General features: G+C 39.9%; 1 protein-coding gene across 5 annotated transcripts in view; it reads right to left on the bottom strand.

The window, feature by feature from the left end:
- Window positions 1–15,868, bottom strand: part of AKAP7 (A-kinase anchoring protein 7) — a 124,138-nt gene that overhangs the window by 72,020 nt on the left and 36,250 nt on the right. For all 5 annotated transcript variants that reach the window (XR_011568474.1, XR_011568476.1, XM_070796164.1 and 2 more), the window contains exon 6: window positions 3,991–4,103. Coding sequence is in view for 3 of the 5 variants with exons in the window: in XM_070796164.1 (XP_070652265.1) it covers window positions 3,991–4,103 (113 nt within the window). In the remaining 2 variants the exon portion in view is untranslated. The remainder of the gene's footprint in view (window positions 1–3,990; window positions 4,104–15,868) is intronic.

Genomic DNA, 15,868 nt, shown 5'->3' with positions numbered 1-15,868 from the left:
TTACCAGTCACATCCAAAACTGAGTGCTATTTTTGCTTTGCCTCAGCCTCTTCATTCTTTATGGAACTATTTCTCCACTCTTCTCCAGTAGCATATTGGCCATACTGACTTGGGGAGTTCATCTTTCAATGTCATATTTTTTTTGCCTTTTCATACTGTTCACAGGGTTCTCAAGGCAAGAATACTAAAGTGGTTTGCCATTCCCTTCTCCAGTGGACCACATTTTGTCAGTACCTCCCACCATGAGCTGTCCATCTTGGGTGGCTCTACATGGCATGGCTCATAGTTTTATTGAGTTAGACAAGGCTGTGATCCAAGTGATCAGTCATTCTCCTGTTGATGAATGTTCAGCAGTTAGTTGCAATATTGGAGTTCTCACAGGAAAAGATGAGCTCACGTCCTTCTACTCTGCCATCTTGTGAATCAGACTTGCTTTAACTTATACCAAGGATATTTCTAAGATCAGTTTTTGTCTGGAATAATAAAAGTCTGCTCTTACCAAGGGGACCTAAAGTGCCTTCTTTCAGAAAAGAAGACAGAGGCAGTGCAACCTGGCAGGCCCTCTTTTGTTGCATACCTTCAGAGTCATGTGCAACTTTTGTGACCTGATGGATTGTAGTCCACCAGGTTCCTCTGTCCATGGGATTTCCCAGGCAAGAATACTGGAGTGGGTTGCCATGCCCTTCTCCAGGGGATCTTCCCTGCTTTCCCCAACCTCATCATCGTAGGGTCCAATAACTACCCTTCTGTCCTTAGCTATGTGCATATCAAACTCTGCACTCAAAGCAAACCAGTCCAAGTGAAAAAGGGAGCAAACAATTTCAAAGAAGATCATTTCTTTCATTCTAAAGTTCTCTCATTGTCTGACTTTGTGAAACACTGCTATAAGAAAGGGCCAATTAATAACCTATAGCTTTGATAGTTTAAGTGCTATATTAGTAATTTGAAAGAGTTATAACGCAGGAAAAATATCCAAGAAGTCCAAAAAATAATTTATGATTAAACACAACTGTTCTATTCATGAAAAGAGTGCATTTATTGCTCAAAGAATCTGGATCTGCCTTAAGATGCATATTTGATTTGAAACTGGTCTTCTTCTGCCACCAAGTGTTAGCACACACTTCTAACAAACCAGTTTCTACAATGTCAAATCACAGAAATACCAACACAAGGTCACTCAGTGTGAAAAATAAACCCAAAATAAAGCACTATAAAAAGCACTGACCAAAACAAATAGAGTCTAACCATGAGAAACAAACATACTCTGAAGAAATGATACAAACAAGTTGAATTTTAGCTATTCAGAGACAAAATAATTTAAAGAAGCTTTTCTGAGGCTTCATTCATTTGATTTAAAAAACTACTGTTTGAGACCCCGTGAACTGTAGCCTACAAGGCTCCTCCCTCCATGGGATTCTCCAGGCAAGAATACTGGAGTGGGTTACCACTTCCTTCTCCAGGGGATGTTCCCGAACCAGGGATCGAACCCCGGTCTCCTGCATTGCAGGCAGACGCTTTAACCTCTGAGCCACCAGGGAAGCCCTTTGAAAACATAGTGATAATCAAAATAGCTTGAAGATATACAAAACTACTTTCAAGGGAATTCCCTGGCAGTCCAGTGCATAAGACTCCATTCTTTCACTGCTGAGGGTATGGGTTCAATCCCTGGTCAGGGAACTAAGATCCCGCAAGCTGCACAGCCCAGTCAAAAAAAAAAAGCATACTACTTTTACTACTCCCTTATGAGATATATTCCACTAGAATTTCATGAAACTAAGAATATGGACAACTAACATATATATGTAAATGCCTCCTGGTGTTAGAAAAACATATAATTGTCAAAAAAAAAAAAAAAAAAAAAAAAACCATGTTTCCCAGAATCTCAATTAGAAAACTTAATTCTCTAGTTTGAGAACCAGAATACCATACTGGAGCAGAGGAAGTTCCATATCAGGAAATTTGAAGGAGAGTTTTTTATTTGAAGGAGAGTTTTGTTTGCAGGGAATAAGAAAAGGCCAGAAGGATATACTAGTAATGGTACCTAAAAGAGAAATGATATTGGGAGGAAGGGAGAGAGATTGGTGATGAGGGAAAAAAATTTATCTTTCACTCTGTAGGTCTGTATGTAGATAGATTTTTTTCAGTAAGCATATATTCATCTAACACTTTTATAATTAAAATAACTTTTAAAATATAAGTACTTGAAATGACACAAACTTCTTAATATGAGTGAAAAAAAAATTATTCAATATCCCTCTACCCTTTTATTTCATTATCAACCTTAAGTAAACTGAATGTTGGTAATACATTCCATTATTGACTTTATCAATGGTCTCACCCTTGTAAATGAGTGGACCCAGAATGAAAACCCAGAAGAGAATTAGAGAAGAAAATAGATTCTGGATGGGGCTCTGCAACTGAGAACAGTGTGATCTCATTTCAGCCACTTAACCTCTGAGTCTCAGATCCCCTTTCTATAGAGTAAAAGGAGCAGACTCCGTGAAATCATCTGTCAAGAAATCACTTAAAATGCATGCAGTCTGAAATGTTGAAATATAAATTCTAGAGTTAATTTAAGCATCCCTTTGATAAACATCCTTGGGTGCTCTCATTTCAAAGTTAATAAAGACAGAAACATTTTGAAATGTGGGCATTACCTTCACCACTGATTTGTCATTCTGGGATTAAGTTTGAAACCACTGGGAAGAGGACAATCCACGTGAAAGCAAGATAAGAAAGATAATGAGTAAAAGAGTCAACTGTCAGTCTACAAGTTTTGTCAGTTTTCATCATTCCTAATTCCAAAATCTATGATATACACAAATTATTTCTACCTAAATATTCTGGAATGGTATCTAATACAGTTATTATTTAATTTGAGCATAGAGAAAAAAAACATGCAAGATACTGGGGGATAAGGTGATTTTTACAAAAGTTTGTAGTAAACTCATAAGCACAGGATGGCCAACCACCCAAACACATGTTTTACAGGACCAAAAAGACTTTCTGAGCCCAGACGTTAAATACAAATTGTCGAATTTAGAAAAAAGATCTACTTACTAATAAACATGACCTTCATTTATAGAGCTGCAAATCAAGTCTGAACTGCAGCAAAGGGTTATGGAGAGCAGGAGCGAATACTAATCTGCACGCCCATCTCCAAAACTCTGGTACATCAGAGCAGCTCAGCAGATGCTTTAATTCGCATGACAACCTCCCTAGGCTGAAATGGGAGAAACAAGGAAGGGTGCCCTTAGGATTCTAGGAGAATTGCTTGTGACTCCAGACAAAAATTCAAAGTGCCTCCAGCCTCTGAAGAAGAAGGCAATGGCTTAGGAAGGCAGCAAGTCGCCCTGAGATAGGGGAAGTCAAAAGACATGTCCCCTGGCTTGTGTCACTGCTGACCATTCCCAGGGACAAGTACTTTCAAATACTGAGCTAGGGAGGGCGGCCCTTCTGTTACCCTCTTGCCCAGTCCCTGCAACACCTGCTCCACGCCCTCAGTGGAAACAACTGCTGAAAAGAGCAGTGGCTTTGTAGAAACTTCGAAAGAGTTACATAAAAGTGGGGAGGGGAGCAGAGCATGTCCCACCTTGAAGAACCCAGCTACAGGGAGCAGCACCAGTGTATGCAAGCCAGTGGAGGAAGCTTTGAAGGCAGCAGGCTGCAAACAATCAGAAGACAATAACGCAGCAAAACCCAACTCTGGCTCCACCCCCCAAGGCTTTTCCAGGGATGAAGCAAGATGTAGCAACAGATGAAGCAGCAGTAAGTAATGGTCAGTGTGCAGCTAACAGCCACAGAGGCAAAGGAGGAGACAGCAGTAATGGCCTCCATGGAGCCTCATGAGCCAACTCAGCATCCTTGGGAATTGGAACCAAATCCAACTGGAATCCCAGGAGCAATAGTGGCAGGGATGTCGAAAAACACTACACATGTCACTCATGCTGTGGGTGGTGAAACAAGGCTGATAATAAAATGTCCACTCACCTTCTTCCGGAGCCATGGTAACCTGGACAATTTCATGAAGGTCAAATGAGGCTTAAAAGTTCTGCTTTCTCCTGCCAAGATACCTTTTTCTTGAAACGTCCTTTTTGCAGCATCTGAAGAAAATAAAAAGAAGCTTTAAAATGCTACTATATGATACCTTATATGAGAAAAGAATCTAAAAAGGAATAAATACATGTATAACTGAATCAGCCTCTTGAGAAATCTGTATGCAGGTCAGGAAGCAACAGTTAGAACTGGACATTGAACAACAGACTGGTTCCAAATAGGAAAAGGAGTACGTCAAGGTTGTATATTGTCACCTTGCTTATTTAACTTCTATGCAGAGTACATCATGAGAAACGCTGGACTGGAAGAAACACAAGCTGGAATCAAGATTGCTGGGAGAAATATCAACAACCTCAGATATGCAGATGACACCACCCTTATGGCAGAAAGTGAAGAGGAACTAAAAAGCCTCTTGATGAAAGTGAAAGTAGAGAGTTAAAAAGTTGGTTTAAAGCTCAACATTCAGAAAACGAAGATCATGGCATCTGGTCCCATCACTTCATGGGAAATAGATGGGGAAACAGTGGAAACGGTGTCAGACTTTATTTTTTGGGGCTCCAAAATCACTGCAGATGGTGACTGCAGCCATGAAATTAAAAGACGCTTACTCCTTGGAAGGAAAGTTATGACCAACCTAGATAGCATATTCAAAAGCAAAGACATTACTTTGCCAACAAAGGTCCATCTAGTCAAGGCTATGGTTTTTCCTGTGGTCATATATGGATGTGAGAGTTTGACTGTGAAGAAAGCTGAGCGCCAAAGAATTGATGCTTTTGAACTGTGGTGTTGGAGAAGACTCTTGAGAGTCCCTTGGACTGCAAGGAGATCCAACCAGTCCATTCTGAAGGAGATCAGCCCTGGGATTTCCTTGGAGGGAATGATGCTGAAGCTGAAACTCCAGTACTTTGGCCACCTCATGAGAAGAGCTGACTCAATGGAAAAGACTCTAATGCTGGGAGGGATTGGGGGCAGGCGGAGAAGGGGATGACAGAGGATGAAATGGCTGGATGGCATCACTGACTCGATGGACATGAGTCTGAATGAATCCGGGAGTTTGTGATGGACAGGGAGGCCTGGTGTGCTGTGATTCATGGGGTCGCAAAGAATCGGACACGACTGAGTGACTGAACTGAACTGAACTGAATCACTCTGCTGTACACCTGAAACTAACTGATTTACAACAATGTAAATCAACTATACTCCAATAAAATTAAAATGTAAACAAAAAATGCTACTGTGGCTGTCTTTAATTATAAAAATGGCAACTCAAAAAATAAATTATTCTACAACGAAGGTAATATACTGGCTTGAGATATTATTTTTAAGAGAGGAAAAACTACAACGTGTATGATGCCAAATACATTATGACGGTTATATCTGCAATAATGTCAAAGTTTGGCATACGGCAGAAATCAACACAACTTTGTAAAGCAATTACCCTCCAACTAAAGATTTAAAAATAGAATTCAAAAAAAAAAAAAACTTTGGGTAAGCACACAAAAGCAACAATTGGAAAAGGAAATATTTAATAAATAAAATAACTGACTTTATGATGCTGATTTCATGCAATATCCCAGTGACACCCATATATATATAATGAACTAGTTTATCTGTAACTCCTCATATCCAAAACTTCTGCTTCCAACCAACATAGAATAACAGGAATCTGATTTACCCTCCCATCTGAAATGACCGGGAAAAACAAGGACAAAATATACAAAACAACGGTTTGTAAAATGCTGTACACCTGGCAGTGAAGATGAGTGATCCCTTAGAGATGAGAAAAAAACAAGGTGAGCCCTTTGATTAACCAGCTTACATCCCTGGGTGTCAAGGCCCCTATTCAAGGAAGATAAACCCAGATGGAGCCCAGTCATCACACTAGGTTCAGAAAAAAAAAAGCCAAGAATAGAAAGACCAACGCATCTGGAGCTCATGGGACAGAGTGCCAGAGAAATGAGGGCTGCAGAGAAAAAACTCCAGAGATCTGCAAGGGCTCCCCCAAGTGGATTCAGCGGAGAAGTGACCAGCATGGGTCCCTGAGCAAACTACCTGAAGCTGAAAAACACATTTGAAAGGATTAGAGAGAACACTCCCAGCTCTCACCCAAGGTCAGGAATTGTATCTGTTCCCATCAGCCAGACTGGAAAGCCTCAAGATGCATGGGACACTGGGAAGAATAAGGATTTTGCCTCAGTGGAAACGAAAAATGAGCTCTACTGCTAAGTCACTTCAGTCATGTCTGACTCTGTGCAACCCCATAGACGGCAGCCCACCAGGCTCCCCCGTCCCTGGGATTCTCCAGGCAAGAACACTGGAGTGGGTTGCCATTTCCTTCTCCAATGCATGAAAGTGAAAAGTGACAGTGAAGTCGCTCAGTCATGTCCAACTCTTCGTGACCCCATGGACTGCAGCCCACCAGGCTATGCTGTCCATGGGATTTTCCAGGCAAGAGTACTGGAGTGGGATGTCATCACCTTCTCTGAAAATGAGCTCTGGCCTGGTACTATTCTAGTCCCTCCTAACAAATATTAGAAGCAAAACCCAAGAGGAAAAACCTGTATCAAAGTAATTTAGTTGTTCCCCAGCACAGAGCCCAAGTATAATTATAGAAAGACAAAACCATCCAGCACCCGACAAGTGCCTGATATCGGACAACAGGCATGTAACAAACAGGAAAATATGACCCACAAAGAAGAAATAAATCAATTAATCAAAAGCCACTTAGAACTAACATAGATGTCAGAATGAGCAGGTAAGGGCTTCAAAGCAGTTATTCTAATTGTATTCTTTATGTTTAAAAAGTTATACAGTATACTAACGCATATATATGGAATTTAGAAAGATGGTAACAATAACCCTGCGTACGAGACAGCAAAAGAGACACTGATGTATAGAACAGTCTTATGGACTCTGTGGGAGAGGGAGAGGGTGGGAGGATTTGGGAGAGTGGCGTTGAAACATGTGGAATATCATGTATGAAACAAGATGCCAGTCCAGGATAGATGCACGATGCTGGATGCTTGGGGCTGGAGCACTGGGACGGCCCAGGGGGATGGTGTGGAGAGGGAGGAGGGAGGAAGGTTCAGGATGGGGAACACGTGTATACCTGTGGCGGATTCATTTTGATGTTTGGCAAAACTAATACAATTATGTAAAGTTTAAAAATAAAATAAAATTAAAAAAAAAAAAGAAAAAAAAAGTTGAAACGTGCTAGTGATCAAAAAAAACCACATTAAACTTTTAGAGATTAAAAAATGCAAGGTCTGAGAAAAATAGATGAGACACTACAGAACAACAACAACAACAACAAAAAAAACAGTGAACTTGGGAGACATAACAATAAAAACCACCCAAAATAAAACAGAGGAAAAAAAAGAAATAATAACAACAACAACAACAAAAGAATAGTTCACCAGTGAGACGTGAGGCAACTTAGGTTGCCTAATACGTGTGTAAATGGAGTTCCCTGAAAAAAAGGTGAGAGAAGTAGGGAAGTTACTTGAAGAACTAATGGCTGTTGGAGAGTGAGAGCTACCACAACCACAAAGAAAGATAATCTAGGCAGTAACTACTAAAATTTAAGCTGCACAAGCATTTTGACAGCAATTCCAATATTAGGAAAACACACAAAAATAAGCAAAAGTACCAATACGTACGATTTTATATAAAAGATATTTAACATTGCTTGAATTATCACACGCTGAAAACAACCTTCAACAATAAAGAAATGGTCGCTATTGGGTCTCCCAGGTGGTTCAGTGGTAAAGAATTCCCTGCCGATGCAGGAGACGCAGGAGATGCCAGTTTGATCCCTGGGTCGGGAAGATCCCCTGGAGGAGGCCATGATAACCCACACTCCAGTATTCTTGCCTGGAGAATCCCATGGACAGAGGAGCCTAAGTGGGCTACAGTCCCATGGATCACAAAGAGTCAGACACAACTGAGTGACTAAGCATGCATGCATGCATACTAAAAACTGCTATAATCAAAAGAATGAATTCAAGTTACATATATTAACCTGAAAAGACATCTGTGGCACCTATTAGGCAAAAAAAAAAAAGGCAAATTGCATGTTTACTAGATCTGAAACATGATTCCATGATTTAAAAGACAGATGAAGAAACAACAAGGATCTACTGTATAGCACAGGGAACTATATTCAATATCCTGTGATAAACCACAATGGAAAAGAATATATGTGCATAACAATCACTTTGCTATATAGCAGAAATTAATACAACACTGTAAATCAACTATCCCTCAATAAAACAATTTTTAAATAAAATATTTAAGAAGACAAAGAAAATCAATTCTATATATTTATATTTTTATTAGCACAGAATAGTATAGAATACTTTAGGATGGAAGTTGAGATTGAATAGAGGTAGGAGAGAAGAGTAATGTTTTCTTTATACCTTTTTAACTGTATGAATGATTATAATGAGCATGCATTACTTTTGAATAAAAAGTTTAAAAATAAGCATGGTAACAAACTGACAATACATGAGCAATATAAGATTGCTACACGTGCACAAGCATCATGGTCGAGTGCACAGGTGAGAGGGGAGATTACTTTGCCCGACATGTGAAAAATCCATCCCTTTCAAAGACCTTCAGTAAACAACTTCTCATTTGGTCTTTTTATCTTAAAATCAAGGCTAATGCATAAGTCAATTTTAAAGATAAGAAAACTGAAACATAAGAACCTGATGCTCAAGGTCCCACTCCTTGTGAGCAGTAGAGAAGGAAGTGAAATCCAGGTGCCCTAACTTCTACCCTGGTCATGCTTCAAGCTGGCTGAAACCTCGGCTTGAACCGAGGGCACAGGGAAGGGCACAGAAGCTGCCTCTACAACTTCAAGGGGAAGAGGAAGGCAGAGGATTCTGCCATCTCCCACCATACCCATGCACATCGGTTTCAGTCAGAGAAGTTCCCTTCTTCTATACGTTGAGCTCCCAAGTACCATTTCTTTTTTTTTTTTTAAAGAATTCCAACATATACCAAAAAAAAAAAAAAAAAAAGTTTGAAAATCAATGATCAAAAAACCTGCACAGGGTCCCTTCAGTAGAAATAATCCCACCAATAATGTCCATTTAAAAAAAAGGAAACATAGGACTTCCCTGCTGGCCCAGTGGTTAAGAATCTGCCTGCCAATGCAGGGGATATGGGTTCGATCACTGGTCTGGGAAAATCCCACATGCCAAGGAGCAACTAAGCAACTAAGCCTGTGCACCACAATTTCTGAGCTCGCATGCCTAGAGCCTGTGCTTTGCAACAAGAGGCCATCACAATGAGAAGCCTGTCCACCGCAACTAGGGTCGCTCCCACTCACCACAACTAGAGAAAGCCCGCACACACCAAGGAAGACCCAGCACAGCCAAAAGTAATTTTTTTAATAGAAACTGGTAAAACATAGGACGCAGAATATATCTTTGAATCTCAACAAAGACCACATTCAATCTAAATATTCAGTGAGAAATAGTCCTTTTTCAGTTCAGCTAAATCTTATCAATGTTAAATATGTCCTAATTTTTCTAACAGTTAAAATCATGAACTTAATGAAAGATGACCTAATGATTCAAGGAAAGGTGTCCTTAAAAATAAAAGATACACCAGGTACTGTTCTGGGTGCTGGGAATACAATGGGTAAAATAAACCCTCTACCCTCATGGAGCAGAGAGAAAGCACCACAAACAAACACGCAGCATCAGGAATCAATAAGTGATACAAAGAAAAATAAAGCGGTAGAGGTATACAAAGTGATGTGGAAGAAAAGGGGTTGCTGTTTCAGACAAGGTGGTCTAGAAATGCTGTTCTGAAGGTGAGACATTCAAGAAGCCACTTGGAGAAGAGAATCATGTGTTTCTGGGACGAAGGAGCTCACAGCAGAAGGAACAACTTTCAGAGTGGTGAGTAGGTTAAAGAGCAGTAAAAAGGGTAGGTAACTGGAGCAGGGTGGGAGGCTTGGGGAAGAAGTAAGAAACGGGTTTAGAGAAGCGGTCAGGGGCCTTATGAAGCATGGTAAATAAGACCTTCAGATTGTATTCTCAGTATGGTAGAAAATTTTGAGTGTTTTAAGCAAAGGAAATTTATATATGATAGTGACTTTCTTTACTCAGCTTTATTTCAGCTGGAAAATACATGTCTTCCTGGTAGGAGAAATTGAGGCTTGGGAGACTCAAAGTGCTCCTCTCTTTCCCTGGGGCTGTATTAGTTGAAGAGAAGACAGCTAAACGGGTTGTCAGAGTGTTTAGAGGAGGGGGACACGTACCAGGCTTGGGTTTCTTTTTTTAATATTTTATTTATTAGCTGTGCCAGGTCTTAGTTGCAGCCTGCGGGATAGTCAGTCTTCACTGGAACACGTGGAATCTTTGGTCACAGCATGCAAATTCTTGGTTGTGGCATGCGAGATCTAGTTCCCTAACCAGGGATGGAACCCCGGCCTTCTGCACTAAGAGCATGGCATCTTAACCACTGGACAACCAGGCAAGTCCCCAGGCTTGGTTTTTTAAGCTGGAGCCTTCCTTGTCCCCATATATAGTTATTTTCTGTAACTATTCTTGGGTACACGAGATTTCACTCTATTGCTCATAAACTCATAAACTCAATGGAGCTGTCTGAGGGCCCTTTCCACCCTTCCGCTACTCTTGAACACAAAGAAAAAGCAGAATTCCCCGAGGCCAAGGCGGAATGGATAAGAATACTGTACAGCCATCCATCACACAGCGTCATCCTAGCTTCACCTCCACCCTGAGGGCACAGGGAATTCTGGCTTTGCTGCGTCTGTGGACACGTCTCAGAAACAAAGCACAGGTCACTCCTGCTCTCAGCCGTGTGTGACTTTGTTGCTTCATTCATAGGATGATGGAGGGACAAGAATTCACACTCTAGCTTGGCCTCTAACTCTCTTCTTCATCCAAACGAGAACATCTTTCCTAGCACTGGGGCAGGAAAAAACACCATTACGCTTAGTTGCTGAAACCTCAAAGTCCTTTCTCTGTTGTTTCTGCTGTATTCTCTCTTGTGAACACATTAAGTGCCACTGCTTAGAGGGAGGTTAGGCATAAAAGCTAGGGAAGAAGAAACACACAGATAAAAATTCAACAGTTCAAAATACTATTTCACTGCATTTTCAAAATCTTACTTTGTTATTTTGTCTAATATCTACCAAATGCTAGTATGTGCTACATATGATGTTTTGATCACACTTTGTAAATTTGGGGCATGTCCTAAAAACCCTTCACTGCGACTCACTGCCACCAAATGATTTTTCCCATCTCTTCTACAGTAATAAAAAAGGTTAAGCAATAGACCATTAAAATATCAAGAAAACATTAATTCTTAGCTGAAACCAACAGATAACAGTTTTGGCTGAGTTAAGCGGGAAAGGAATTTATATAATAACACTGGGAGGACTAAAGTTCCAGGCTGGAAGGCCAGGAAGCCAAGATGTCCCCTGTTATAGTCCAGAGACACCACAACCTCTCCAAGCTGGCATTACTGAAGCCCGCATGCACACGTGCACACACACACACACACACACACACACGAAGAGCGATAACCCTGCCACCTGTCTTCAACAGTGACGACTCCACCTATCCCCAGAATGGATTCTGCACAGTACTTTTTTTTGCTCAAGTTGCTAGCTTCTGACTCAAAGTCAGGGCCAAAGCAAGATGATGTAGAACCAACAAAGCAAAACCTGTGAAAGAAGGTATGTGACATGATGGTGCAGGAAGAGTTTAGATGCTGGGCAGCCTAAATAAAAGACAGAGGTCCAGCATACACATGTTTTAAAGAAGACTGTATTTATAACAATCACGGGTGTGCCTTGGAGATTCCGACAGTTCAGTTCCAAACCACCACAATAAAGCAAATATCATGATAGAGTCACACAAATTTGAAGGGACATATACCTGATGCTCGGAGGGATTGGGGGCAGGAGGAGAAGGGGACGACAGAGGATGAGATGGCTGGATGGCATCACCGACTCAATGGACATGAGTTTGAGTGAACTCCAGGAGTTGGTGATGGACAGGGAGGACTGGCGTGCTGATTCATGGGGTCAAAAAGAGTTGGACACGACTGAGCGACTGAACTGAACTGATACCCACTCCAGTACTCTTGCCTAGAAAATCCCATGGACGGAGGAGCCTGGTGCGGGCTACTGTCCATGGGGTCACAAAGAGTCGGACACGACTGAGCGATTTCACTTCATTGCTAAAAACGGCTAACCACCATCTGAGCCCTCAGTGAGTAGTAATTTCTTTGCTGGTGAAGGGTCTTGCTATGAAGTTGATAGCTGTTGAATGATCAGGGTGGTGGCTGCTGAAGGTTGGGGCGGCTATAACAATTACTTAAAATAAGAATGAAATCTGCCATATTGATTAACTCTTCCTTTCACTTGAACACTTAGAGGCCACTGTAGGCTTATTAACTGGCTTAATTTCAATATTATTCTGTTCGAGGAACAGGGAGGCCCAAAGAGTGAGTGAGAGATGGGGAAACGGCCATTCAGTGAGTAGTTAGAACACACACATTTATTCAGCTGGCTGCCTTACATGGGCGTGGTTCATCGCACCCTGAAGGTCGCTGACCACAGGTTACTGTAACAAATATAATAATGAAAAGTTTGAAATATTGAGAGAATTATCAAAATGTGACATACAGACACTACGTGAGCAAACGCTGGAAAAGTGTCACTGACAGACTTGCTCTATACAGGGTCACCGCCGACCTTCAATTTGTAAAGCAAACAAAAACAAGGCCAGAGCACGTGAAACACAATAAAATGAAGAGCAATAAAACGAAGTGTGCCTGTACTGTTATAATTAACTTACCATCTTTTAGTTCCTATAAATTGCTTTTGTTGTTTAGTCACTATGTCCAACAGTTTTGCGACCGCATAGACTGTAGCCTACCAGGTTCCTCTCTCCATGGGATTCTCCAGGCAAGAATACTGGAGGGGTTGCCATTTCCTCCTCCAGGGGATCTTCTCAACCCAGGGATCGAACCCAGTTCTCCTGCACTGCAGGCGGATTCTTTACCACTGAGCCACCAGGGAAGCCGTCATATAAATTACAAACAGGTGTATCTTTTCTCAACTGCCCTATCACATAACAGCTTTGATCCTCTCTCTTCTGACGTATTCTCAACTGTTTTAAATAGAACTAAAAAAATTTTTAATAAAACAATAATAAATACTTAAAATCAAAACATTAAACTGAATATTATAAAACTCATTTTTATTGCTCAAAAATAGTCAAACATTGGCAATGTCTTAGGGTTTAATATATTCCATGATGGACAAACTTAATAAACTCCCAAAATTTGACTAAAGAGACGAAAGAGATGAGGGCATATTTTCTATGTCTTCAAGTATTTGAAGAATTACCACATAGAAGAACTTCAGATGGCAGATTAGCAACATGTTCAAACTAGCCTTCAAAACAGAAATGGCATGAAGGTGTAAAAGGTAAAATTTATTTGTTCAGTTAGTTACTGAGCAGCTCCCACATTTGTCAGATACATAATGTCCTGAAGACAGCAAGCATGTCCCTGCTTTCATGGACCTTACAGTCTCAGGGGACAGATTTTAGCCCAATAAGGAGAAAGACTTAATGCTAAGAATTATCAAAAAATACAAGAGCTACAAGGCAAAAATACAAGAAATACAGGGATTTGTTAACAGAAATCAAAACAGTAGGCATTTGTATGGTTCATTAACTCTCTATATTCATTGTTACATATTATTTTATTCATATATCATTATGTTCAATTGATTCTAAAGAAACAAAATTTTCTAAATTAATGGGTTCAGTAACATCAGATTTTGACTCAACAGTTCTCATTATTCACTGGACCTTGATGGGTATTTATTCACAATACTGGCTTAAATAATACTTGTCACAAAGCACATTTCATTTCTATTAATGTGTTTTTTTCAACAGTATATTCTCTACAAGGATGGAAATAAGGGGGAAAAAATGCCACCTTCATTTGGCATTTTTGATACTTCTTAGTACTGATTTTATATTCCTAATAGTATAATTATTGCTTAGCCAGAGTACTGGGTAATAGTTTCAGAAATACTATTCTTGAGATCAGAAAAGCTTTTGCTAGTGTTGAAAACCACATGTCCTTTTTAATTTATGTTAACTCATATTCCAGAAGAGAAGTTTATGAATATTTTAAGAAATTGTTCGATTCCTCCTAGTAACACAGACATTCCTTCAATCACTAAATAGAAAAACACATAGCAAATACATCAGATATCCTTCAAAAATCAGCTAAAAATGCTCCCTGAATAATATAATTCACCTCAGCTAAAGAAGCAAATTGTCAGAGGAACAAGTTTTTAACGAGTATTTTAAACACAAGGAGACTTTGCTATATAAAAGAACAATGAAATGAATAATAAAGATACTTTTGTAATCCTAAGTAATACCATCTCATCTGTTTTTTTATGTTTTGCATTTACTCAATTCCTTTCCCACTGAAATGAAGCAGTGTAACTGGAGCACAGTGAGCAAAAGAGAGAACCATGGTTAAGACAGGAGACTTCAGCCGGAGACCAGAACACCAGGACACCGTGGGCTGAAGCAAGGAGTCCGGGAAGTTGTAACGAACAGCCCTACCTGATTTAAGGTCTCAGAGTAGTTCTGGCAGATGAAGAGTCAAAGATTTCACTATGCTTATAAACTGCTGGAGTGAAATACTGGAGGCCACTGTCAAAGAAGGCAAGGGATCTCAAGAAAAGTAGTAGTTGTAACGGCAGTAGTGGGGATAATTATTATCATTTTTTACTAATGATAATAGCTCCCGTCTTATTTAACATTGTACATGTGCCAAACACTATACCAAAGCACTTCACATATGTTATCTTGTTTTGAGAATAGTTACAATTATGTTCATTCTACAAATAAGGAAATGAAGTAAGAGAAAGTGGGTGACATCTCTGGGTGCCATGTTGCAAGGCATTTGGTGAAACAAGGAACCTACGATCTCAGACTGGAGCTGGGCTTCAGCTTAGGCAGGAAGGTGCTTCCACATGCTGGTTAGGAGTCCCGTTGTTAATTTACAGTGTAACAGACGAGCAAAGTGATTAAGAACAGAGGATCTGGTGAAAGTGGCAAGACGGCTGAAGGAGGTCAAAAGATGCAAACTTCACCTCTTAAAAAAATAAGTGCTGGAGATGTAATATACAGCGTAGTGCCTACAGTTAACAATAGTGTCTTACATAACTGAAGGCTGCTAAAAGAGTAAATCTTACACATTCTCATCACAAGAAAAAAAAAATGTGGAACTTTATGTGCTGATGGATGTTAACTATCCTTCTTATGGTGATCATTCTGCAATATATACAAACACCAAATCATTACAATGAACACCAGAAACAAATATAATGTTATATATCGATTGTACCTCAAGTTTTTTAAAAAGCCTAACAAGAGAAAAGTAAAATAAATTATGATGCAACGGAATATTATACAACCAGTAAAAGGAATACTTTTGGAGACTATTTCATAACAATGATAACAGTGAACATTTCTTAATTGAGCATTTATTCTGTACCAAATATTGTTCCTTATGTGTATCACATATCACACATACACTATAATAAATAATAATAACAATTTAAAAACAGAACATGGAATCTGGAGCCAGACTGCTTGGATTTGAGTCCTGGCTCTATCACTTACTAACAAATTATTTAGCCTCTCTGTGTCTCAGTTTCCCTACTGAAAAATGGGGATAATGATAATCATCCCTGTCTCATAGAGTTGTTAAGATTAAAAGAATTAACATT

The sequence above is a fragment of the Bos indicus genome, chromosome 9 (assembly GCF_029378745.1).
Source record: "Bos indicus isolate NIAB-ARS_2022 breed Sahiwal x Tharparkar chromosome 9, NIAB-ARS_B.indTharparkar_mat_pri_1.0, whole genome shotgun sequence".
NCBI lineage: Eukaryota > Metazoa > Chordata > Mammalia > Artiodactyla > Bovidae > Bos > Bos indicus.
The sequence above is the reverse complement of the archived record's forward strand: the minus strand, read 5'-3'. Positions and strand labels throughout refer to the sequence as shown.